The following is a 26,622-nucleotide window of genomic DNA, read 5'->3' as shown; positions in this document are numbered from 1 at the left end:
TAGGAATTTATCCATTTCTTCTAGGTTGTTGAATTTAGTGGCATAAAGTTTTTCATAGTATTCTACAATAATTCTTTGTATATCTACGGTGTCCGTGGTGATTTCTCCTCTTTCATTTTGGATTTTGTTTATATGAGTTCTTTCTCTTTTTTCCTTGGTAAGTCTTGCCAAGGGTTTGTCAATTTTGTTGATCTTTTCAAAGAACCAGCTCCTTGTTCTATTATTTTTTTCTATAGTTTTTCTGTTCTCTAATTCATTTATTTCTGCTCTGATTTTTATTATCTCCTTTCTTCGGCTGGTTTTAGGTTGTCTTTGTTCTTCTTTTTCTAGTTCCTTAAGGTGTGAAGTTAAGTCGTTCACTTGGGCTCTCTCTTGTTTGTTCATATAGGCCTGAAGTGATATGAACTTCCCTCTTATTACTGCTTTTGCTGCATCCCAGAGATTCTGATATGTCGTATTGTCATTTTCATTAGTCTGTATATATCTTTTGATCTCTGCACTTATTTCTTCTTTGACCCATTCATTTTTTAAAAGTATGTTGTTTAGTTTCCACATTTTTGTGGGATTTTTTTCCTCTTTTTTGCAGTTGAATTCTAGTTTCAAGGCTTTATGATCAGAAAATATGCTTGGTACAACTTCAATTTTTCTGAATTTGCTAATATGTTGTTTTTGTGGCCCAACATATGGTCAATTCTTGAGAATGATCCATGCAAACTGGAGAAAAATGTATACTCAGTACTTTGGGATGAAATGTCCTGTAGATGTCTATCATATCCAGGTGCTCTAGTGTTTTGTTTAAGGCCACTATGTCTTTGTTGATTCTCTGTTTGGATGACCGATCTAGAGCCGTCAGCGGTGTATTGAGGTCTCCAAGTATGATTGTGTTGTTGTCAGTTTTTGTTTTAAGATCAATAAGTAGGTGTCTTATATATTTTGGTGCTCCTTGGTTTGGTGCATATATATTAAGAATTGTTATGTCTTCTTGATTCAGTGTCCCCTTAGCCATTATGAAATGGCCATTTTTGTCTCTGAGTACTTTTCCTGTCTTGTAGTCAGCATTATCCGATATGAGTATTGCTACGCCTGCTTTTTTTTGGATGTTATTTGCTTGGAGTATTGTTTTCCAGCCTTTCACTTTGAATTTGTTTTTATCCTTGTTACTTAGATGAGTTTCCTGTAGGCAGCATACAGTTGGATTTTCTTTTTTAATCCATTCTGCTACTCTGTGCCTTTTTATTGGTGAGTTTAATCCGTTTACATTTAGTGTAATTATTGATACTTGTGAGTTCCCTATTGCCATTTTGCTTTCCCTATCTTGCTTTCTGTTAGTTTTGTGTCTTGTTTGATCCTTCTCTTTCGTTTTTCTATCTTTTGTTTTTATTTGGTTGTATTCCATACATCTTTCCACTGTTGCTATCTTTTTTATCTCATGTGCTTCTGTGGTGGTTTTTTCAATGGTGGTAACCTTTGAGTAATGAAAAGGGTCCCTACCCTGTTCATTGTAGCGAACTATTTTGTGAGTACTTTTGCACTCCATCGTCCTTTGCTACTGTTAATCTCCATCTTCTCCCCCTCTTTCTTTTTGTTGTTGTCACAGTTTAAATTTGGTTTTATTGTGTTCTTGGAGCTTTTACTTGTGGCTCTGTTTTTTTTTGTTCTTTGTATCTGATTGGCGAACCCCCTTTAGTAATTCCTGGAGTGGGGGTTTTCTGATGATAAATTCCCTCATCTTTTCTGTATCTGTGAATGTTTTTATTTCTCCTTCATATTTGAAGGATAGCTTTGATGGGTATAGTATTCGTGGCTGAAAGTTCCTCTCTTTCAGGACTTTAAATATTGGGGTCCACTCTCTTCTAGCTTGTAGAGTTTCTGCTGAGAAATCTGATGATAATCTAATGGGCCTTCCTTTATATGTTGTATTCTTCTTTTCCCTGGCTGCCTTGAGAATTTTTTCTTTGCTGTTGGTTTGTGTCAATTTCATTATGATATGCCTTGGAGTAGGTTTGTTGGGGTTAAGAAAACTCGGAGTTCTGTTTGCTTCTTGAACTTGAGGCTTTAGTTCTTTCCACAGGCTTGGGAAGTTCTCATCTATTATTTGTTTGATTATGTTCTCCATTCCATTTTCTCTCTCTTCTCCCTCTGATATACCTATTATTCTTATGTTATTCTTTTTGATGGAGTCAGATAATTCTTGTAGGGCTATCTCATTTTTTTTAATTTTTGAGTCTCTTTCTTCTTCTCTCTGCTGTGCCTCAAGTTGCTTGTCTTCTATTTCACTAATCCTTTCTTCTATCTGACCTGTTCTATTAGCTAAGCTTGTTACTTCGTTTCTCAGCTCGTGAATTGAGTTTTTCATCTCTGTTTGATTTGTTTTTATAGTTTCAATTTCCTTGGACATATATTCTTTGTGTTCATTGAGTTGTTTTCTGAGCTCCCTAAATTGTCTTTCTGTGTTTTCTTGTATATCTCGGAGGATTTTTAGGATTTCTATCTTGAATTCTCTGTCATTTAGCTCCAAGGTTTCCAATATATTAAACTTTTTCTCCATAGATTTTTCCTCATCTAGCTGTGTTACCTCTCTTTCTTTTGTATCCATGATATTCGATTTTCTCTTCCTTAATGGCATCTGAGGGTGGTTTTTTTGATAGTATTAATGAGATTTAATAAAGAATAAAAAGTTAAAAAAATAATAAAAAAAATAAAATATCGAAAATAGTTATTTTTTTAAAAAAAAATTAATAATGAAATAAAGAAAAATAAAATAAAATAAAAATTTTTTAAAAAAGGAAATTATTCCCCCCCCCTCCTTTTTTCCTCTCCTCTCCTCTCCCCTCTTTCTTGAGAAAATCTTGTGGTGAACTGTGAATTATAACAAACAATGCCTGTGATGGAGGGCCTGAATTGGGGAAAAGTAATAAAGGGGCAAAAAAAAAAAAAAAAAGAAAAGAAAAACGAGAAAAAGAAAAAAAAAAAAGAAAGAAAAAGAGCGTATGGACCCACAAAAAGCAAATAAGGAAAAAATTTGGGTCAAGAATAAAATGATTTGCTTTTAGGTGTTGGTTTTCTAAGAGTTATGATGAGAGGAATAAGAGGAAAATGGAAAAATGGGGAGACAAATTAAAAAATTACTATTGTATTTAGTGGAACAAGAACTAGATAAAATGGAGAGCCAGGGATGGGAGCACTGCTAGTGAGTTAAAAAGGTGAAGTAAAACCCCCCCAAAATGCCACAAACATAAGTTTGAGTCCCAGATAAGATAATTTGTTTGTTATTGAGGTTTGAATGAGAAGAGATGTAAAGGAGAAAGGAAGAAACTAATATAGAGGGAGAAAAGAAAGAGAGAGAGAGAAAAAAAGAGGGAACCACTAATAGAAGAAAAAAGAAAGGAGAGAGAGAGAGAGAGAGAGAGAGAGAGTTAAGGGTTTTGGAGTGCAACCCTCATAGAGAGAAAGGAAGAGAAGAGAAAAGATAATGGGAGATGTAACACTTATGGGTAGTGTAGTTCAAGGAGAGGAGAGAGTAAGACCGGCAGAGAGTTAATCGGCCAAATTGGAGGAGGAAAAAAAGTATCAAGAATGAAGATAAGAGAAAGAAACGAACAAATATAATAAAATGGGATTGGTTATAAAGTCTGCAGATTATTCTTGATTTTGAGAGGTTATCTTCTTGCTTTTTCTTTTCTCTCCCTCTTCCTGGTCGGTGACTCTGTACCCGGGTTCTGCCCCTTTGGCACGCTCAGGTAGAGGTTTGCAGTTGATAAGTCTCTATGGCAATGCCATGTATTGTGCTTTAGTCTCGTTGGCAGTCGAGGCTATTAGCGTTTATAGGCTCCGACAGTGAGAGAGTCCGTGTTCCTGGAGCCTTTCTCCTAGTCTTTCCTTCCTCAATTAGTAGCCTGATAATCCAGCTATGGGGTTGCTGCTGCCTCTGCCTGGATAGTAAGAGGCTCAAAGAGCTGGCAACTCCCCACTCTATTTCCACTCAGCACAGGGCTCTGGGTAAGGCTCAGTCAGTCAGAGCTGCTAGCATAATCAGGCGGGCTTTCCACCCACTCAAAGACCTCTGGTTCTGTCTGCCACTCTGTCCGGTAACACAGGCGGGTGCTCACTTCCGGGGCGCTTGGAGGAAACTCTCACTCACTGTCTGCGACCAGGATATCCGGCCAGCAGTCTCACGCTCTGGGTGAAACCCCCAACCGCAGGGAAAAGTTGCAGCGTTGGAATTGAGTCTCGCTCCGTCCCCATGTGTGGCTTTTGCAAGGCGCTGGGGCTGCCCGAGATTCCACTTTGGCCCACACAAAGGCCCCTGACTCTGCCCCTCTGTGCGATAACACGGGCACGCACTGCCGAGGCACTCGGAGGAATCTCTCATTCACTATCTGCGCGCGCAAACCCGGATATGAGGCCGGCCGCTTTCCCTCTGAGTGAAACCCCCAGCAGCACGGAAAATTTCCACCGTTGGAATTAGTTCTCACTCCCTCCCATGCGTGGCTTTCCCAGGGCGCTGGGGCTGCCCAGAGACTCTGCCCTCGGCCCACAGAAAGGCCTCTGACCCTGCCTCTCCGTGGGGCAACACGGGCACTGACTCCCGGGGCCTAGGAAGAAATTCTCGCCCACTAACTGCGCACCAACCAGGAGACCGGGTAAAATGTCCGCGCCGCTTGTCTTTCTTTGTTTGGGTTTGGCGCGAGTGTTAGCTTGTATTGCCCGGGTTGCCACAGGATCAGTTTTTCCTCGGCTTGGATCTCCGTGCCACAGCCTGGTTCAGCCGTTTGTGCCGTGGCCTGAATCTATTCACCCCCTTTGCCCGCCTCAGTTTCTATATTCACAGTTACCAGAGAAAGCCGCCCTGTTTAGGTTAGTGAGTAAGGCGGAGCATTTCTTACTCCCTATTTCTTTCTGGGTTTGGTTATATATTTAGCCAATTTTTCACTCGACCATACCTTTGGGTGTATTGCGAAGCATCTGGAGGCTCCAAGTATAGGTTTTTCTGTTTCTGGTTGAAGATCTTGTTGAGTTTTGGGGGAGATTTATTGGAATCGCTTCCTACCCCGCCATTACTCTGACGTCATCCTGTTTCACTTTTTTTGGCAAATAATTCCTCTGAACTTTCATGTACATGTTTTTGTGTGAATGTATGTTTTCATTTCTTGGTTATATATAGTACTTAGGTGTGGAATTGCTGAATCATATGATAAATTTTAAGTATTTAGCAAGCTCTTTTCACTTACAAAATTAAGATAAGGAAACACTTCTTCTATAGTTTTCAGGAAAATGAAGTGAGTAATTTATTTTAAATACCTAGAATAGCCCTGGACAGATAGCTCAGTTGGTTAGAACATTGTCTGAAGGCACAAAGGTTTCTAGTTTGATCCTTGGTCAGGACACATACAGGAACAGACTGATGTTCCTCACTTTCTCTCTCTCTGTCTTTCCCTCTTGCTAAAATAAATAAAAAGAATAATTTAAAAAATACCTGGAATAATACTTTGTACACAAGTGCAATTTAATTAATTAAACAGGTGCTTATTAAAGACCTGAAATGAATGCATATTTAAGAGAGTCCCACAATAACTTTCCTCCCCTTTCTCATTATTTTCATTTTTATATAAGTTGAACCTCAACTATAACTTGCTTAGGCAGTGTCAGTGGTAAATTGTTGACCCAAAACTGGAAACACCCTTCTTGTGGAATGTTTTCTTGCTTTCAATAAAATCACTTGTCTTCACTTGTCATCAGTGTTCTGATTTGTAATTTTTAGTAATATTCTTAGAAGCACCCTAAACTTTTAGGGAACATTATGAAATGCTTTTGATTATGCATAAATTTAGTGCAAAATATCACCATCTTGTGGACTTCTGGAATACTGGTATATAGTTCTTTACATAAGTTGAGTTTTCACAACTGCAGTGTTTGTTTTTTCAATCTTTGTTTTGGTGACAGCTATTTGGACCTATACTCTGTTTTGATTTTGTAATTGTTGAGGTGGTATAAGGATTAAGAAATCATTTTCTATATAGAGGAAATATTGTTTTATAACATTAAACCTTTTTTTGTTATAAGATTTCTGTTTTACAAATTGTGCTCTGTAGACCCTCTAGGGTTTCACTATAGACCTTACAGAGGAAGGGAGAAAGGGAGTGAATTGAGTACATTTTTACCCACTTTATATATCGGTATATAAGAGTTATTTGATAAAAGGACTATTTTTTAAGTTGACCTAACTTATTATTAGATAAAAACATATATACTCATTCTTTTTAAATTGATTACAGAAATTCTGGCTAAAAGCAGTATGGGGTTATGATTGATTAAAATACTATTAAACAAGCATGTAAATATGGAAAGGTGTCAGATGTTGCCTTTGATATTCTATCTTTTCACACGTGTATGTGTAGACTGTGTTAGAGGAGGGATTGACCAGTGAGTGTGCTAAGAAGCTGGGGGTTTTGGCCCTTCTCATGACTTACTTGAGCATAGATAAAAATACTCATAACTTCTCAACCATAATTTAATTTTCACACACATTACACTGAGTATAAAACTCTTGGTTTATAATTTCTTGACCACAAATTCTCTCGGTAGCCTGTACAGTCTGTTCCTTAGTTGCTCATAGATTGTTTTTCTTTTGATCTGCAAAATTTACCTGAATATGTACAGATGTTATGGTTTTTTTTCATTTGTTTTCTGGTTTTTCATGTACCTCTGATTTGCAGACTCAGGTAAATTACCCTACCTCTCCTAATCCAATAGTTTTTCCTTCATTCTCTTCTCCTTGGCAGTTCTTTTCACAATTATGTGGATTTCCTAGATCAACCTATATAATCAGTCTTATTTCTCTGATCATTTTTATCTGTGGTGGCGCAGTGGATAAAGTGTTGACCTGGAAATGCTGAGGTCGCCAGTTCGAAACCCTGGGCTTGCCTGGTCAAGGCACATATGGGAGTTGATGCTTCCAGCTCCTCCCCTATGTCTCTCTCTCCTTTCTCTCTCTCTCTCTCTCTCTCTCTCTCTCTCTCTCTCTCCTCTCTAAAATGAATAAATAAAAAAATTAAAAAAAGAAAAAAGAATCTTTTCCTCTGAAATATGGGAAAATTGTATGTTCCTGTCTTCTGTTCCCTGACTTTGTTTTCTGTAGTATTTAAAACCCTATTGACTGCCTTAACGATAACAGTTATGTTTTTCTGTTTTGTTAGATTTTTTTCTTTGTAACTATAATCCCTACTTCCATAAATTGAGTGAAATATGAATCCCTTTGAAGGGAACTTTTATAAAATACCTTTTTTTCTGTTCACTGCAATAATTTCATTGGAAGATGTTTGTACCGATGCTTTTATTTATTCCAAAAGGTAATTTGCTTTACAAATAAATATTTGACACGTGAGTGAGTGGTTCCACACACCCATTGGCTGAATATCAGTGGTGCAGATGGCACTGTTTCAGTGACACACAGAGCCTGTCTTCTTGGAGCATGCATTCATAAACCAAATAATGACAGAAAATTTAAAATTCAAATTCTTATAAATGCTCTGAAGGAGAAATACTAAAAGGGACTTTGACTATAGTCAGGAACAAGATAAGATGTTGCAGTAATTGTTGGACTGAGATGAAGGCATTACAGGTATTTTCTAAGTGAGCAGATGAGAAAGAGCCTGAATGGAGTGAGCTATGGAGAGTCCGCACTGAGTAAGCAGACCTTGCAGAGACCTCAAGGCTGAAGGCAGCGCCACAAGTCAGGAGTAGGAGTGAGCGTGTGGGGCAGGAGGGCAGAGTGCTGGGCACATCCTTCAGGATGAGAGTGGCAATGGGAGGTGAGCCTGGGGCACTGGCCATTCCAAGCCATTCAGAGAGAGGAATAGCAGTGTTGTTCTGAGGAGTGGTCTGCGAAAGGCAAGAGAGATTGTGTGGCTGTGTCTTCAGTTTGGAAAGCTCTCAGGGGCATCTTCAAATGTTTTGTCTTTTGTGAACTAGAAAAGGGGAAAATTACATACATTCTTGAAGAAGCAAAGAAATGAAAAGGAGTGCAGTTTTGTTGTCTCTTATTATTATTATTTCTTTTTTCTAAGTGAGAGGAGGGGAGATAGACTCTGCATGTGCCCTCTCCGGGATGCACCTGGCAACCCCTTTTTGGGGCCAGTGCTCAAATCCACCAAGCCACTGGCTACAGGAGGGGAAGAGAGAGAGCAGGAGGAGAGGGAAGGGGAGAGAATGAGAAGTGTGCCCTGACCAGAAGTTGAACCCGGACTTCACACACCCATCCAGCCAACACTCTGTCCACAGAGCCAAGCGGCTAGGGCCATTTTCTTTCCTTTACTTTTTTTTTCTTTGTCAAGTCAGTAAATATATATAATTCTGGGAAAAATTAGCACTCTTAGTGACTTTTTTTGTCACTGTCTTCTCTATATACTTTAAATCTATGTATTGCTGGTTTTTAAACTTGACTACACATCAGAATCACCTAAGGAATGTAAAAGAGTATTTTAAAAGATATAGAAACCTGGGCTCCACCCTAGGACGGTTGGCTCATAATTTTTAGAACTGAGACCCCAAAATCTGTATTAAGCAAAACAAAACCCTCCTGAGTGATTCTAGTGAATATCTCTTAGTACTGGTCCCCAAACAGCTGTTAGCTGATTCCCAGTTAGGGGAATAATCATTCCCCATTCTTTTCATACTAATAAACAATAAGTATGCATTTGGTACCATTTGTAATGCAAATACTCATTTATTTTTTAACATGCCTTGTTCTTACCAGGTAGATGGCACAAACCTTCAGGGTTTTACCAACCAACAAGCAGTGGAGGTGTTACGACACACAGGACAAACTGTGCATCTGACTCTAATGAGGAAAGGGACAAAGCAGGAGACTGACCCCCCGTCAAGGGAGGATGTCACAAAAGAGGCGCGTTTGTCTCCGGTTAATGCCAGCATAATAAGCAAAGGTAATGTCAAATTAATCTGCTTTTCAGTTATACCATTACTTCAAATCAATTTTTTTTAAATTCTGAGATTATTTAAAGAACAGTCTTTAGTTCTCACCATTTAGTATGAACCAAGTAAAAAGGAAATTTAATAAAGTTGGAATTAACTGAAACAATGATGAATTCATTAACTATAGAACAGACTTCAGAATAAAGCATATTACTTACTATTCTATTTATATGGTCACCATTTCTGAGCTGGAAACATATGCAATCATTTACCTTTCTGTCCCTGCCTTACTTTTAAATGTTATCATCTTGTTTTCTCTTTAGAATAATTGCCGGGATTATACATGTGAGCCCCATGATGTTTCTAACTCCTCAGATTTTCCTTGAAAGATTCAACTTTAATTTCCCATTTAGAAATGTTATTCATAACCTGCTTATACATGAGTATCTCTGGAAATTACTGACATCCTTGTATAGCTCACTGGTATAAGGATTTATTGGTAGAAGTCAGGCTGTTGGTTTGAATGTGCTGCTTTATTTCTCAAACCGTTAAGCATTCTGGTATTTATGACTTAAACGATTTACTACAGTACTAGGAGACAGGAAGGCAGATCACAGGAGAAATATATTACTTTGTCCCATTAACAGGAGAACTTCACTTTAAGAACATGTGGTTATTGAAGAGTTTACCTACCAACAACTATTTCTCAATTAGGGGTTCAAAAATATATTGTAGGGTATAAAAAATTCAAATGCTTAACATTATTGATAGAACTACTAAAATATTCTTTTCTTTAAGAAAATTATGGAAAAGATGACGAGTCTTTATGTGTGAGGAGAAACACCAGCATATTACCCATTGAAGAAGAAGGTGAGTCTCTGGGGCCAGGTTATTTTTTCTTTATAATATGTATACTTTTTTAGAGAAATGATTTTTAATAATGTGACTAAGCTTCTATGGACACATTATATAGTAAATTACAAAAAAAACTTTAAGAAAAAGATGCTTATAAGTTATTATATATAGATGTGATTAATTGCTCTGGTAGATTAAAATAATTCAGTTATAGCTGGCATATTTTCTTGTTGAGTCAATCTAATCTTCTACCCTTTTTTTTAGCTAGAACCCTTTAGGTATCAATAACTTACATACATGGTTTTATTTCAACCCCCTTATTTCTGTACAGGCAACATATGACTGTCTTACTGAAGAAGCAAACATAAAATTGTAAAGTATTTTTAAAATAAAACACAAAGGAACCTTTAAAGCATAAGCTCTTAGGAATGAAATTGTCCAATTTTGGGAGGCTTTTTCTTCTGGTTTTAAAAAGTTCTAAACTTTTACATTGATAAGTTGGTTTGGAAAGGGATTTTGGAGAGAAACTAAACCTTTCTGAGATTTCTTTCACTATACCTGAGAGTCCATTCAGCTGTTTAAACATTTTTTAGAGCAGCATTGTTTTAACATATAAGTATGCCACAATGTTATTGTGCCTTTTCAGGCTGGGTGCTAAGCAATATTTGTGTTTGCAAAGCTGTCCGGGAGTGAGATGTATGAGGTTCATGGGTATTAGTTACATTCTGCCATTTTTGCACTAATAAGTGAAAAAATCATTTGGTCTAAAGTGAATATCAGGAATAAGGAGAAAGAGCCTGACCTGTGGTGGCGCAGTGGATAAAGCATCGACCTGGAACGCTGAGGTCGCCGGTTCAAAACCCTGGGCTTGCCTGGTCAAGGCACATATGGGAGTTGATGCTTCCTGCTCCTCCCTCTCCCTTCTCTCTCTCTCTCTCTCTCTCTCCTCTCTAAAAATTAATAAAAGGAATAAGGAGAAAGGTTAAAAGTGTTTCAAATCATGAAACTTAAGATAGTAAGTGGTGATGGTTATGGGAATTGTCTTGATAGCTCAGACCATTTGTTTTGCTTTGGTGAGTGTGTGTATGTGTGGGGTAGGATAGATGAGAGAGGCTCCAGACTTAGAATCAAGGGTCACAAATTCCTTTTTAGACACAATAAACTGAGGAAAATCTCTAAGTGATTCTAGTGCATCTACCCTACTGCTTGGTCCTCAGATAAGGGGGTGAGATAACATTGCCACAGTCACAGAAATTTGACTCATTGTGTGAACCTGAATGAGTTGGTTCACTTCTCAGTAAGATCAGAAGACTGGACTTTGCGATTTTTAAAATATGCCTGAAATTTTGTCTTATAGCAGTTGGGAGAAGGGAGAATGGATGGTTGTACAACTGTAGGTCAGTTTTATGAATAAAAACGTCAGATTTTTTATCAGCAGCATACAGATTTCCTGCTTTCTTCATTCAGAATCCCACCCTGCTTGAGTCACTGTCCACCTTTGTAAGGACAACAGAATCAGAGAAGGGAGGTATGGGAGGAGGTGGGACTCTGAGCTGACCCTCCTCTTTCTAACCCTGACCAGAGAGAAAGGGTCCATGCCATCTGTGTTCACCCCTGCATAGTTATCCCTCTTTGGACTGAATTCAGTTTGAAAAGAAAACACTCATTTGGGTAGACTAGTCTCCAAATTAAAGTGTGTGTGTGTGTGTGTGTGTACACACACATAAATAAATATATATAGATAGATAGATATACACATGCACATATATTTATATATATACATAGTTTATTGTTTTTAGTTCAAGGAGAAACCAGATCATTTTATTAATTTAAGGCATATCACATCTGTAAAATAAGACTAGAGTGAATGCTCATTAATTCCATTAAAGAGAAGGCATTTAATAAAAAATCTGAATTTTGAAACACTCTTTAAATTTGACATTTGAAAGCTAAAATGGATATTAAAATTTTAATTTAGAGTGTGCCTTGTAGAGGAAAAGACAACCTTTATGAGTAAGAACTATGTTGAAATATGGAAGTCTTTGAATATGACTTGCAAATTCTTTTCAACCAGTTTCTTATTTTAATTAAATATTTTAATTCAATATTATTTACATAAGTTGATTTTCTTTCATTTCTTTTTTCATTTTCATTTTCTGATTAGTGAAGTTCTAATTAATGGATTTTATTTTAATGTACATTCTCAGTTTTTTTGTCTTATTTTTTATTTATTATTTGTACATGAAGTTGCATGTATTATTTAATTTCTTTGTTTGCTTTTGGAAGGTGTAGCATGGTCCTTATTTACTCTGTAGAACCAAACGAAAATGATATAGGCAAAATACTGTAAAAGGCAGCATGTTTTTGTTTGTTTTTACTATAAATTAACCGTAGGACCACCAACTGAAACCTGGAGTGATGTCAGGGTCATGTTTTTTTTAAAATAAATGTTAGAAATATATGTATATGTTAATGGAAATATACTGAAGATTTAAAAGAGGTTTCTTAAAAGAGAATAGTGTTGGAACATGCAGAGATAATAGGGTTCTACATTTTATTATTATAATATGTAGAGAAATAGAGTTATATATTGCGTGATGAGTCAGAATTTGTATTACAGGTTATGGTTCCCCTGGTATAGAATGTTAAAATAAGGATATTTTTTGTAGATTGTTTCTAACTTGTGTTGACTATTTCAGGGTATCCATTACTGTTAGCTGAGATAGAAGAAATAGAAGATGCACAAAAACAGGAAGCTGCCCTGCTGACAAAGTGGCAAAGGATTATGGGAATTAATTATGAAATAGTGGTAGGTTACCTTACCCTCCTATCTTATAACTTCATTTGAGCAAGAAGTTCATGGGAGCAATAGAAATGATGATCATAAAGAGTCTTTGAGAAGCAAATGCTCAGGGCTTTTTTCAGAGATCTAAGTGTGGTGATTCAGATATTTAAAAAATTCAGATTGGAGAAAGGTGGGTATTAACCAAGGAACTGAAATAAATGAAATGGAAGTTGTAGAACTTATAATTCATCCATGTTTTAATATTTTTGGCAGTAGTATATCCTATATAGATATCAAGGATTTTTTCTCCTGATTCTTAACATTGGGATTTATAGAAAAAATCAGAAAAGAATGACAGCATTTACTTAAAGATAAAATAATAATAAATCATGACCTATATACAAAATTGTAAAGACTTTTTCTGCTCTCTCTCACTTTCATGTAATTACTGTCCTTAAGAGGTTTCCTTCTACATGTTCTTTTCATATAACTTATGCCATATTGAATGTTTTATATTTTTTGATAATTTGCATAACTAGTATTGCAGTTATCTGCTTCCTGAAAAGAGGTTTAACAAAGGTGACACAAATTATCAATTTTTAGATGTACACCAGCAAATGTCAGGGATTTCAAAAGGAAACATGAATACTAAGGTAGAATTTCTCTTGTTGTTTATAATATTCAAGTAACTAGATTAGAAGAGATAAAAGACAACAGATTTCATATGATATTAATAACTGGTATTTATTAAGTACTTTGTGCCAAGAACTATTCTTCATATTTCATTTAATCCTCGGAAAGTGATTCTTTTTTTAAAACATAAGACGGTTAACAGTCAATTAAGAAACAAGTAAATACAGCTTTTATTACGATTATAGGTTGAGTGAAGGAAAAATACAGTGAAGTCCAGCTGAACTGTGGTTAACTTGACATGAAAAGAACATTGAGGTACTCCTTCTGTGGGGTAGGCTGGCATGCATAACTGAGACTGAACTGCTGGTAACTGAATAGTGAAGGGAACACGTTGAGTAGCTACTTTGTCACAGATGTCAGACTCCAGACTGGGAACTTTTTTTTTTAACTTTAGTGAGAGGAGGGGATGTAGTGACAGACTTCTTCATGTGCCCTGAGCAGGATCCACCTAGCAAGCCCACTAGGGGGTGATACTCTGCCCATCTGAGATCTTTGCTCCATTGCAACCAGAGCCATTTTTTAGCACCTGAGGTGGAGGCCAAGAAGCCATCCATAGTGCCTGGGGCCAACTTGCTCTATTTGAGCCTTGGCTGCAGGAGGGAAGGAAGAGAGAGAGAAAGAGAAGCAAGAAGGGAAAGGTGGAGAGCAGATGGGCTCTTCTCCTGTGTGCCCTGACTGGGAATAGAACCCGCAACATCCACACACTGGGCCGACGCTCTACCACTGAGCCAACCGGCCGGGGCCGAGACTGGGAACTTTGTGCACATTGTCTCTTGGTGGCTCTCCCAGTAATCTGTCAAGGGCAGAAGTGTGCTGTAAGAAGAACTAAGCTATTTATTGGCCCTCAACAAAAGTGAATTATACATAAATCTGCCTTTAAATTGTTTGCTGTGTAGATATACAGCATAAAGATAATCATATAGGAGTGGTGTAGTAGGGAGGAGGATTGATGGACATTATCAGTGGGGACCTGGAAGACTGGTCAGAGGAAATGATATCTAAAATAGGTTTTAAGTGAGAAGGATTTCATCCAGTGTTAGATTTCAAAGTCGAATGATGTAGTTTCTGATACTAATCCTTCACATATTATTAAGATGTGAGAGAGATCTTTTCTGATTAAGCAGCATTTCTCTCAGTCTCTGTCCCTCAGTTTCCTTAACTATAAAATACAGGGATGAAGTAGATCATCCTTAGTATACCTTCTGATTTTTTAAATATTATAATAAATGGATTCTTTATGAAAATGGTTGATTTCCTAACATTCCTCATTATATTATGTAATAGTAGGAAACAGGAAGGTCATTTTCCTGTTTTAAGCTTTGATTCACTTTTAAAAAGTAGTATTGTCCCTCAGAAGAGCCTATGTGAGAGGCGTGGGCTCTAGGGTCACTGCTGAGTTTCAAAGCTCTTTTCTAGATGTGTGACTGCAGTGAAGGTAACCTCTCCGTACCTAATGTTCCTAAATTTGTAATACAAGGATGGAGATTGCATCTGTTTATGAGAAGCAAATGAGATAATGTGTGTAATGATGTTAGTACAGTCTGCAGCACATAGTAAGTGCCAAGTATGCGTTTTTTCTGTACCTTTGTTTGAACTCAGGTGTTTGATTTTATCTGTGCTAGTACCTTCCATCTGTTGTCAATATATATAGGCAGAGCAGAGTATCTAGGTCTCTGCTTCTCACTGCTTCCTTTTGGTTTCTGGTTTGCTCATGAAACTGATAGATATCAGTACTCTTTCAATGGCAAAGCTCCAAAGCTTTGCAACTTTACAAGAAGATTTTTGAAGCTTTTATGAGAAGGTTGACTTGTTTTGAGTAAAAATAAAATATATATGTGAAAATTTAATAGAAACCAATTAGAATTGTGATGATTTTTCTTCTTTCAGGTGGCCCATGTGAGCAAGTTCAGTGAGAACAGTGGGTTGGGGATAAGTCTGGAAGCAACAGTGGGACATCACTTTATCCGATCTGTTCTACCAGAAGGTCCTGTTGGCCACAGTGGGAAGCTTTTCAGTGGAGATGAGCTATTAGAAGTAAGGAGCTCCATTATTAACTATTTTACGCTCCCTCCCCCCAAATAAAATTTTTAAAAGGCTGCAGGAAACTTCATGTGGTAAATAAGTAAATTCTTATTTTTAATTTCCCCTCTAAAGGATACTTTATAATAGAGATCTACAAATAAAATTTCACCCAAAGCCACAATTTTAAATTTATATTTGCATTGATTTTCAGACCTAATGCCTTGCTGAATTTGATTGTTTTAGGTCCAGAGAACTATAAGAACTTCTTAAAAATTTTTTAAACATTTATTCAATTTTTAGAATAGGTAATACATTGACATATTTCAAAATCACAAAGAATGCAAAGCTTTACAGTAGAAAGCCTCTTTCCTGTTCCAATCTACCCACTTCCCATCACTCTTCTTTAGGTAACTACTGTTACATTTGTTTCTGTGCAACCTTTTGGATATTTTTAATGCATAAATAAGAAAGTTTGAATGTATTCTTTTGCCCCATTTAAAATAAAACATGCTAGCACACAGTATGTGCAATTTTTCATTTTGATTTTTTTACTTAATAATAATATAAAATATCAACTTTTAAAATACTCTTTTCCCATTTGTTTTTTTGGTAAGTTTTTATTAACTCTTTTTTACCAAACTCCCACACTGGCAGATCAAACTTGTATGAAAGCTAGTGATTCTTCTGAGAGTCTTTTGAAAGGTCCAAGTCCATTAAGAATCTAAACTTGAATGAAACTGTTTCGATGGTATTATTCAAGTGTAACTATAGTTCTGAGCACATCAGCACTATGGTAATAGTAGAATTGATCTTTGTTTAATGAAAACTTGTTCATAAAAGAAAATTCATGTTATCAAATTCACTTTCTTACACAACATATCTTTTTCCACAGGTGAATGGCATAACTTTGCTTGGGGAAAATCACCAAGATGTGGTAAATATTTTAAAAGAATTGCCTATAGAAGTGACCATGGTGTGCTGTCGTCGAACTGTGCCACCCACCACCCAGTCAGAATTGGAGAGCTTGGCCTTAAGTGATATTGAATTAACAGAAAAGGTATCCAATATGTGAATATGAGACTAGTCTAATATACAATGGAAAGGCTAAAATGGCGACTGAAAATTTTTAGCCGTCTTTCCTTTATTTGGTGTTTGATTTGTTTACATTGCCCATGGCCTGTAAGACAGACCCTGGCGTCAGACAGACCTGGGTTTGAATCCGACTTGGCACTTACTAGCTCTGCAACCTTGGGCATGTCACTTCAGATTTTGAACCTCAGTTATCCCCTCTGTACAATATAAGTTGTGTTGCTTTTCTTGGAGCGTTACTCTGTAGGTTAAATGAGGTAATCTAATGATACTAACTATTGCCCACTGCATGCTTATATAACTTATTAATCATATTCCTATGAAGTCAATACTCATATTGTCCCCATTTACAGAACAGAATATTGAAGTATGTAGTGAGTATGTAGTATCTATGTGGTAAAAGATACTGAGCTCAGGGCCTCGCACACGGTCACTGCTCAGTGCATAGCTTAAAGTATTGATGGGCACATTGTTTCTGCATGTGTGGGTTTTATTTGCACACTCTTGATACTTCTAAAATGTGAGAAATTTGAGCTCATTAACCTACAGCTAATACTCTTCGACATCCAGGAATTCCGATTTTTCTGTTTCCTTATTTTCCATTTAGATCAAAATGTCAAGAAATGGAGCTAATTGGCTTTCTGGAAACTGCATATATCTAAAGTTAAGAGTTAGACTTTGCATAATTTTCAGTCTAGGTGAAATCTCACTTAAGATATAATGAGAGAGATATAACATACTGAAGGAATCAATAAAGTGGAATAATTTTAAAAACTCTGAAGTACAAAGTGTATTTAATATTCACAAGGGTGGTTAGAATAGGATAGAATAAGAAATATAATTCCAAATTGTATAACACCATACATAATCATACACATTTTTATGTGGTATAAATGGGATTATTACAGTAAAGCTGGTGGACAGATTTGCATCCATGGTCATAGGCTAATTGATTAAAAACAAAGATAATATGCAAACTAGATTTTCATCAGGAAAAATACATCTTTTCTAGATTTGATGTGTTCATACAGGTTAATAAAGCTGAATTAGCCTAGGTGCACTATATTTTTACTAAAGAAGCTAATGTTTTGAAGCTCTGTTTCTGTGCCAGATGTTTTATAAATGTTACCTTATTTAATCTTAAAAAATCTATGAGATGGGTAACTATGAAGCCAAGGTGAAGAATATTGGTCAAGGCAACACAGATAAATCCTAGAGACAGTCTTCAAGCGCAGTCCCATCTGACTTCAAATCTTGTCTGGCCACTGTGCACATTAATTTATTAATGAAATTATCTTGTGCTCAAGACACAGAAGCTTAGAACCCTTGTTTGCATAAAGTATGGAACTTTACATGTAGCCATTTCTTCTTGAATTGTTATTTATTGTAAGAGTTATTCTTTAATATCAAAATAGCTTTATCTTTTCCTTCTGACGACAGAGGTGATTGAGACACTGATGAAAAAAGTGAAAATCACCCAGTCATGCTGCAGAGATATAACCATTGTATATTTTTATGAGATTATTAAACCATGCATTTTTTTTTCTTTCTTTTTTTTTTTTTTTCTTTCTGAAGCTGGAAACGGGGAGAGACAGTCAGACAGACTCCCGCATGCGCCCGACCGGGATCCACGGGCGACGCTCTGCCCACCAGGGGGGCGATGCTCTGCCCCTCCGGGGCGTCGCTCTGCCGCGACCAGAGCCACTCTAGCACCTGGGGCAGAGGCCAAGGAGCCATCCCCAGCGCCCGGGCCATCCCTGCTCCAATGGAGCCCTGGCTGCAGGAGGGGAAGAGAGAGACAGAGAGGAAGGAGGGGGGAGGGTGGAGAAGCAAATGGGCGCCTCTCCCATGTGCCCTGGCCTGGAATCGAACCCGGGTCCCCCGCACGCCAGGCCGACGCTCGACCGCTGAGCCAACTGGCCAGGGCCAAACCATGCATTTTTAATGCCAGTTACAAGTTAGATATCTCTTCTTGTCTAATAATTTTTGGTAATTATGACCTTAATTTCTAAAGGTTTCCTGATAAGCTGTTGCTACTCTTATTTGGGAGTGTTTTGGTCTGGAAAGAGGCTCTCCCATGAACTTGAATTGTTGGTGTGTGAATCTGCTAATCTAGTGCCTCTGTAATAAAAGCTGCCTGGTCTGTTGCCTAGCCTCACCTAGATCTAGGTGAGTTCATCGGATCTTCGGAAACAGAGGATCCTGTACTGGAGATGACTGATGTGGGCCAGGATACAGTGAAGGTTCAAGGACCTTTGGCCATGTGGGAGGCTGACGTTCAGCACATTGAGCTGGAGAAAGGGAGCAAAGGACTTGGGTTTAGCATTTTAGATTATCAGGTAAATATATCCTTCTCTTAACAGTTTTTTGATAGAAAGTGATACATACTAAAGCAGATAATATTTTAGTCATCAAATATATTTTCTTGTTTCTACTAAATATTTCAAAATAGTAATTTACATGATTCATTGATTAGCATAAAGGATTTCCTTTTAACATTGAATTCATTGAGCTCTTTTAAATTTCAGCTCTTGGGGATTTGAAGAACATGCAGAATATATTTTAGGAATATCATAGAAATAGAGTATTTTGACATTTGAGGAGTATGTCCAAGTTATTTTTATTTCCTTGCACTTAATTGATGCTTCGATTTTGTTTAATGATAAGACAAAGTGTTAGATACTTATTTCTTTTGTCTAAAGTAAATAATAGGTTTATAGTTGGATATATTATAAATTCAAGCATTCCTATCAGTTGACTAAATTATGAATAAGCTTAAATTGGTCAAATGTGACCTGCATCTAACCTTGTGTTGCATTCTGTGCTGTGAGCAGCTGAGGAAATGCTATGGCCCGTCTGTTAGACGCAGCTGTTGCTCCTCATTAATTAATACTGAGCCAGACACCATCTCCCATGACTCCTGGGGTTGCGTTGTTCACAGGGCCTGTTTTTGGAGTCTAGTGCTAATATCAAGGTTGTTGTGTATTTTACACTGCATCCCTAAATTCTGTACAGCCTCTTCTTATATTTCCTTATTTCAAAAGACAGGCCCTACCTTCAATACCCTCATATCTGCTGATGTTCCAGAACAGGTGTGCCCTATTTAACAAACATCCATGTTAATACTTCACATATCTGACATCTATGTAGCCTCAGTTAATAGTTACAGAATTTCTCAATTTATCAAAAGTTAAAAGTATTTAAAAATTATCTGTACAATTTGAAAGGTCAACTCAGGAATGATGGAAAGTAAGGGATTGTTTAGTGTGAACTCTTCCTAAACTAGAATGGAGGTAACTTTTGTCGGTATCCTTTGCCGAGATAATTCATTACAAGTATTAATGAAATTTTTAAAAGTCTCATGGAACAGTTAACCCATCCATGACAGTTCAGAGAGGACAACCTGTAAAAGTGTTTTTCAGTGTAAAATGGAGCTGCCTTTTCTTCTCTTTTCTATCTCATCAGGATCCAATTGATCCAGCAAGCACTGTGATCGTAATCCGTTCTTTGGTGCCTGGTGGTGTTGCTGAAAAGGACGGACGACTTCTTCCTGGAGATCGTCTCATGTTTGTCAATGAGGTTAATTTGGAAAACAGCAGTCTGGAGGAAGCTGTACAAGCACTGAAGGGTGCGCCTTCAGGAACAGTGAAAATAGGAGTTGCCAAGCCTTTACCTGTAAGAATTTGGATTTTACTAATTCCTTTTCATATTTGCAAACAGTGTCTTTTGGGCTTGCTTTTAGCGTGGTATATTATATATTATGATTGAATCATGACTTTTGAAAATTTCTATTAAAACAGTTTCTGGCTCTGTGAGAAAATATTTAATTTTGAGTAATATTTTTCAAAGAGTAAAGGAAGTAACATAGAAAGTTCAGAAGTTTATAACATTGTTTTGTGTTTCACTTTTGACCTTTTTTATTCAATAATAATGTAATGGTGATACAGAATGAAATATTTTCAAAATAATGTGCCTTAAAATATCTATACCGAGCCCTGGCCGGTTGGCTCAGCGGTAGAGCGTCGGCCTAGCGTGCGGAGGACCCGGGGTTCGATTCCCGGCCAGGGCACACAGGAGAAGCGCCCATTTGCTTCTCCACCCCTCCGCCACGCTTTCCTCTCTATCTCTCTCTTCTCCTCCCGCAGCCAAGGCTCCATTGGAGCAAAGATGGTCCGGGCGCTGGGGATGGCTCTGTGGCCTCTGCCTCAGGCGCTAGAGTGGCTCTGGTTGCAACATGGCGACGCCCAGGATGGGCAGAGCATCGCCCCCTGGTGGGCAGAGCGTCACCCCATGGTGGGCATGCTGGGTGGATCCCGGTAGGGTGCATGCGGGAGTCTGACTGTCTCTCCCTGTTTCCAGCTTCAGAAAAATGAAAAAAAAAAAAAATTATCTATACCGATATAGTGGAGTATTAGCAGTAATAACTAACAGTGGAACCTTAATTAGGGTGAGATAAAGTAGAAGCTGTAGAGTGGCGTAAGGCCCTGCCTTCTGTCATTCTCAACATATTTGTTGTCTAATTACTGCAAAGCACAAAACTGACCTTTCCTAAGTTGGTTCAAGAGCTTATGGCTCTCTTCTTGGGAGGGAATAGCTCTCATGTCATTAATTACTTCAATATTAAAAGTAACGAGTGTCATACTACATAATATTAATATGTTTATTAGATACAGTGATTGAAATGTAACACTTATGACTCAATTGCAGTGAAATATTGAAGACATTCTCACTCTTTGTGAGATTTTTTTTAGTGTATAAATATATTTTTAAGTGAAAGGGCAAATATACTTTAAGAAAACACACACATGGGTATATTTTCATAAACATCAAATAAAAAGAGATTTGTTCAAGTAGTACACCTTGTTAATGTATTTTAAATATTAATTAAATTTTTTGTGCTTCATTCTTTACTCCTCAAAGAATCCGTAACCTATGAAAACAGAAAGAGGAAGAGAAGAAGGGAAGAAGGAAAAAAATATGTTAATCTAACCTTAAATCAAATCAAGATTTTACAAATCAGAACAAAAGATTGATACAAAAGGGTATATAAGAATGAAGATAGGCCATTATGTGATTGCACATACAGGTTAGGGTAAAAATAGGTTTACAGTTGTTTGTATGGAAAATAATATAATTAATAAATAATAATAGAAGAATAAATTCTGTGAGCCATGGCCAGTTGGCTCAGTGTTAGAGCGTCGGCCCAGCGTGTGGAAGTCCTGGGTTCAATTCCCGGCCAGGGCACACAGGAGAAGCGCCATCTGCTTCTCCACCCCTCCCCCTCTCCTTCCTCTCTGTCTCTCTCTCCCCACCCACAGCCGAGGCTCCATTGGAGCAAAGTTGGCCCAGGCACTGAGGATGGCTCCATAGCCTCTACCTCAGGCGCTAGAATGGCTCTGGTTTCATTTGAGCAATGGCCTAGATGGGCAGAGCATCACCCCCGAGTAGGCATGCCAGGTGGGTCCTGGTCAGGTGCATGTGGGAGTTTGTCTCTCTGCCTTCCCGCTTCCCACTTCAGAAAAAAAAACAAACATATATATAATTCTGTGTTTCATGTACTCACAGCTGTAAACCTACCTTTGCCCATCCTGTATATTAAGATCGACCATACACTTGGTTCTGGTCTTTTTCTTAGAGAAAGAAAAATGGCAAAAAGGACTCAATATATGTTTTTACTGCTTTTCAGAGAAACATGCCAGTTATTCTGGGCAGACTTTCTTTCCTAGCTCATTCCCAAATAAATTTCTTCCATAACAATATTTTCTATTTCAAATTCAATATGCATTACAAGTAATATGATAAATACTATTAACTCAAATGTGTAGAAGAAGAAGAGTAACAGGTTTCTTTTCTTAAAATGCTTCCACATGTATTGATGATAAAGGGTGATATAGGCATGACAATTATCTAAGTATTTTAGCCTATTTTATCTGAGGTTGGAATGAAAATGTTAGGTTTCTTCTCAGTGTGATCTAGGTTATGGTATAATAGCTTGGAATGCAATATAAATAGATTGTGTACACATAGGTTTTTTTAACCCATGCTAAATTAAGAGGCTTCATTGTAGGGTTCATTAGCATTCTTTATCAAGTAAATTACATTCTTAAAATAATATGGGATGACAGAAGTTGATTCTTTTTTAATGATTTGTTTTTTTCTGCACTTCTTTCATGTCTTAATATCTGAAGGTTGCCTTATTTCTTTCTATATTAAAAAACTTGTTTAGCCAGAATATTTGGCAAATAAAAATGACTAGAAGATTGTTACAATATAAAAAAAATCATTGATTTTGATAACCTTTCATAAGAAGAATGAAAAAATTAGTTGAAATTTGGTATTGGAATACATGTCCTTATTGTGTCTTGAATTAAAATGTTAAATATGACTATTAATCATGTTTTATGCTCATCATTCTATGTTAAAGTCATGTGGTATCATTTGAAAACTGTCCCCTTCTTTTCCTTTCTCCTCTTACTTTTCTTTCCCTCTCCTCTCCCCTCTTTCTGTTCTCTTTCGTTTTCATGATCTTATCCTCAATCACTGGCTTCATTCTCCCTACAGCTTTCGCCAGAAGAAGGCTATGTTTCCGCTAAGGAGGATTCCTTTCTCTATCCCCCACGCTCCTGCAAGGAGGAAGGGCTGGCTGACAAAGCCCTCTTCAGGGCTGACTTGGCTCTGGTTAGTGCCCACAACTTACCAAGCTTTGTTTCAATATCTTAAGTCTTATTTTTGTCTTTCAAAATATTCTAAAATCTTACTAAAGTCTTTGTTCATTATGTTTTGGAAAATGAAACATTTTTTCTAATCAATTCCAGTGGTTCTAATAATTTAGAATGGGAAGAAAAACAAACGTGTGAGAAATATTAGTTGGATTTGTGGGAGAAAGTTCTTCATCAAGGCATCATGTCAATGTGTAGAATTGATATTTATATCATACCAAAAGTTTGTTGGAGTACTTTGTTTGCTCTAATGTCATACTAAGTATCTCTAGACATTCTTGAACTGTTTCAGTATTAGCTAGAAGTCAGCATTTTGTCACCTTTTTATGAGGTAACATGGACATTATGTTAATATTCTGTTAACACTTCAAAACTAGATAGTTTAGAATTCTTTGAACTACATAATGTACTATGATATTAATGTATATATAGTACCTAGCCATAGAAAATTCTTTTTGAAGTGTTGCAGGTCACAAATATATCATTGTTTCTAAAAGCACCCTGAGAAATAATTTTTTTCTAGAGTGACATGCATTCTTGAATCCTTAAATGGATACCAATCAAAAAGGAGATTTGTCCCACTTTTCTGTGAATTCAACATCTTCTAGTAGTAGGTGCCCTGGGTCTCTACCTAGACAGCTATGTAATCTTATATTGGTTACTCAACTTTACTGGACCTTAGTGTTTTTATTTCTACAATAATTAGATGAGTTGATTAAGATCTCTTTTATGATTCTGAGGCATCAGTAAAAGGTAAACACATTGTTTTGAGATATTTTTCTTTAATGTTACTTAAAACAAGTATTTTTCTATTGTAATCTATGACCTAAGTCTTAGTTAATACTATCTATGTAGATAACATGTTAAGTATTTACTATTTAGATTGCTACACAATGTAAAGGGTAAATATTCACATAGTTACTCACTGGTGAATTTGAATATATACTGAAAATATAATATATTATTAGAGAAGTTCATTTTGAAATGATTCATCTGTGTATTCTTAACATGTTTTTGCAAGAATGTGACCTGATACAATGTTATAATGCTCGTAACTTCTGGCTTAATGTGTAAGTTGAAATCACAAAAAATATAACGTACAGGATTTTGCCATTAAAACAGAAAATACTGGTAATATTGAAGAAGGGTAGCATCTATGTCATTTCTACTTATTCTAAGGTGTAACAGTGAGTGAATAGCAAGAAGAGCTTCCAGCTTATCATGTCTTGATTCTTTCACTTGGTTCTACTACAGGAGATAGTAATAGAGTTTTAGATAATATGTAATGAAATTCTCTACCTCACTCTGCATGAGTTTTCTAGCAGTAGCAGTTTATAATTTACATTTTTTACAACTAGATCAACACCTTCTTTGTTGGTGTAATTTCAGCATGAAATGACAGATTTTTTCTTTGGTTTCTGATGATCACCATCAAGTTCTGGGTCTGTAACCTGAATGATTTTAAAATCTAGTTAAAGGTAATTTAAATAAAATATATTATCTTAGTGAGATTTACAGTTAGGTGATTGGCTAGCAGGTCTGTTGAAGATGTTATTTTAGTTGAATAGGTAAAGTGCCAACCTCATTCATTTTATTAAGTTCTAGGTGTTGGAAGGGTATTATTTAAAAATATTGTAAACTAGAAAAAGCAAATATTTTTATTCATTTATGAAACAACTTAAACTTAGAATCGATTCTGGTTTTTTATTGTTACTTTTGCCCTTTATTGATGGAATAAAATAATCTTTAATGCCAGCGCCCTCTGCTGCAGGTAGGCAGTTCATCCTTGTTCTGTTGCTTTAATCAGTCTCTGATGTGTTGAAGAAGGTGGAAAGGTCATGTAGAAAATAGCATAGACAAAGGAATGATTCCAGCATGTCTTTTAATCTCAAGTGTAGACTTTATCATATGTATAATAGAACAGAATTTCCAACTGATCTTGTTTTTATTCCTAGGTTGACACAAATGAGGCTGACCTAGCAGGTGAATCTGCATTTGAGTCTCAGTACTCTCCTGGAAGTGACAGTATCTACTCTACTCAAGCCTCTATTTTGTCTCTTCGTGGCAGTGCTTGTAGTGATGTTCTGAACTATGGTCCCTCCCTTCCATCTTCTCCTCCCAAGGTACAAAGGCAGTGTTATCTCATTTATGGGACAGCCTTGTGTATAATTTCCCAGAGGTCATTGTTTAAAGGAGTGTGGGAGTAGCATGACATAGACATTATGTTTCTCAAGTCATGGATTTATTATCATTGAAGTTTAGTTTCATTTAAGTAGTGTCTTATTGGGTACCTGTTGGACTCTTATGGACTATTTCATTTTAGGGTCTGGAATACAGAGTGATAGACACAAAAGTTCAAATCTTTGGTTAGAATTTTTGTGTTAAAAAAATGAAACACTTCTCAAATTTATATTTTTAGCTGTGTCTACTTTGGAAAAATTACAATTCTTTTCTTAATGATTTTAAACTCTCTCATGCAAAATTGGATGGTAAAATATATCTTGCATTAATTTAATATTTACTAGCTAAGTTAAACTTAATGCTGTCATGTGTTTTTATATAAACTGATGCCAAAGAATACATAAAAATCATAGTTAATTGCAAAGTGTATTTAAGTGATTGGATACAAATATGAAGAATTTAGTTATATTTGACCTATTTGTGCCATTTGTGTTTTAGAAACAGATTAGTAGCATAAATGCTCCAACTCTATTCATTTTCTTGGTGATGTGCTCTGTAATGTTTATTAAGTAATATTTTAAAACCTTTCCAGTCTTTTGGGTGTGAAATGGTACCTTATTTTAATTTGGGATTCCTGATTACTAGTGAGCTTGAATGCTTTTTCATGTATTGGTCTTTGGATTTCACGTCCATCAATGGCCTCTTTATATCTTTGGTGTTTTTATAATGGGTTGCTTATCTTTCTATTCATTTGTTGGCATTGTTTATATTTTCAAGACATTGATATACAAAGCAACTCTGTATTTTTATGAGTGTGTGTGTGTATGTGTGTGTGTGTATATATATATATATATATATATAAGTAAGCATGGGAATTTAGCTTAATACAGGGGGTCCTTGGGTTACGGCAGTCTTGACATACACATTTTGAGTTTATGACACTCACTCCCATAAAACTTAAAAAAATTGAGACGTGAGTGTTTTGGCTTACTCCATTAGCATCGTCCTTAGGGACTATTTGGGTGAGCTAGTTTGGTTGCGCGTGGCGGAAGAATACACAGTACAGTACAGTATGTTTATGTCCTTTTCCTTTTTCTGTGCCTTCGTTGTGTTTTTATGTTCTAGATCAGGGGTCTCAAACTCAACTCAGCATGTGGGCCGCAGAGCAAGATCACAGCCATTCGGCGGGCCGAACTAGGTCTACAAAAGGCAACTGTTACGCAACACTTTTCTCACTGCAGTTGAAAACAAAAAAAAATCAGTACAACAAGCACAATCGTATATGCAGTTTACTCAGTGTCACAAAACGACCAGAAACTGTAGTTCGCATCACAATTGCTGTTAACT

General features: G+C 36.7%; 1 protein-coding gene across 11 annotated transcripts in view; it reads left to right on the top strand.

Moving 5' to 3' along the window:
• Positions 1–26,622, top strand: part of MPDZ (multiple PDZ domain crumbs cell polarity complex component) — a 206,986-nt gene that overhangs the window by 97,934 nt on the left and 82,430 nt on the right. For 10 of the 11 annotated variants that reach the window (XM_066368173.1, XM_066368175.1, XM_066368165.1 and 7 more), the window contains 9 exons: positions 8,756–8,942; positions 9,730–9,801; positions 12,486–12,595; positions 15,152–15,298; positions 16,179–16,343; positions 18,529–18,714; positions 19,841–20,050; positions 22,937–23,053; positions 25,050–25,217. In XM_066368173.1, coding sequence (XP_066224270.1) covers positions 8,756–8,942; positions 9,730–9,801; positions 12,486–12,595; positions 15,152–15,298; positions 16,179–16,343; positions 18,529–18,714; positions 19,841–20,050; positions 22,937–23,053; positions 25,050–25,217 — 1,362 coding nt within the window. The remainder of the gene's footprint in view (positions 1–8,755; positions 8,943–9,729; positions 9,802–12,485; positions 12,596–15,151; positions 15,299–16,178; positions 16,344–18,528; positions 18,715–19,840; positions 20,051–22,936; positions 23,054–25,049; positions 25,218–26,622) is intronic. The other variant, XM_066368174.1, reaches the window with a different exon arrangement.

This window comes from Saccopteryx leptura, chromosome 2 (genome assembly GCF_036850995.1).
Source record: "Saccopteryx leptura isolate mSacLep1 chromosome 2, mSacLep1_pri_phased_curated, whole genome shotgun sequence".
Taxonomy (NCBI): Eukaryota; Metazoa; Chordata; class Mammalia; order Chiroptera; family Emballonuridae; genus Saccopteryx; species Saccopteryx leptura.
Note: the sequence above shows the minus strand (reverse complement) of the source record. Positions and strands in the feature narration are given on the sequence as shown.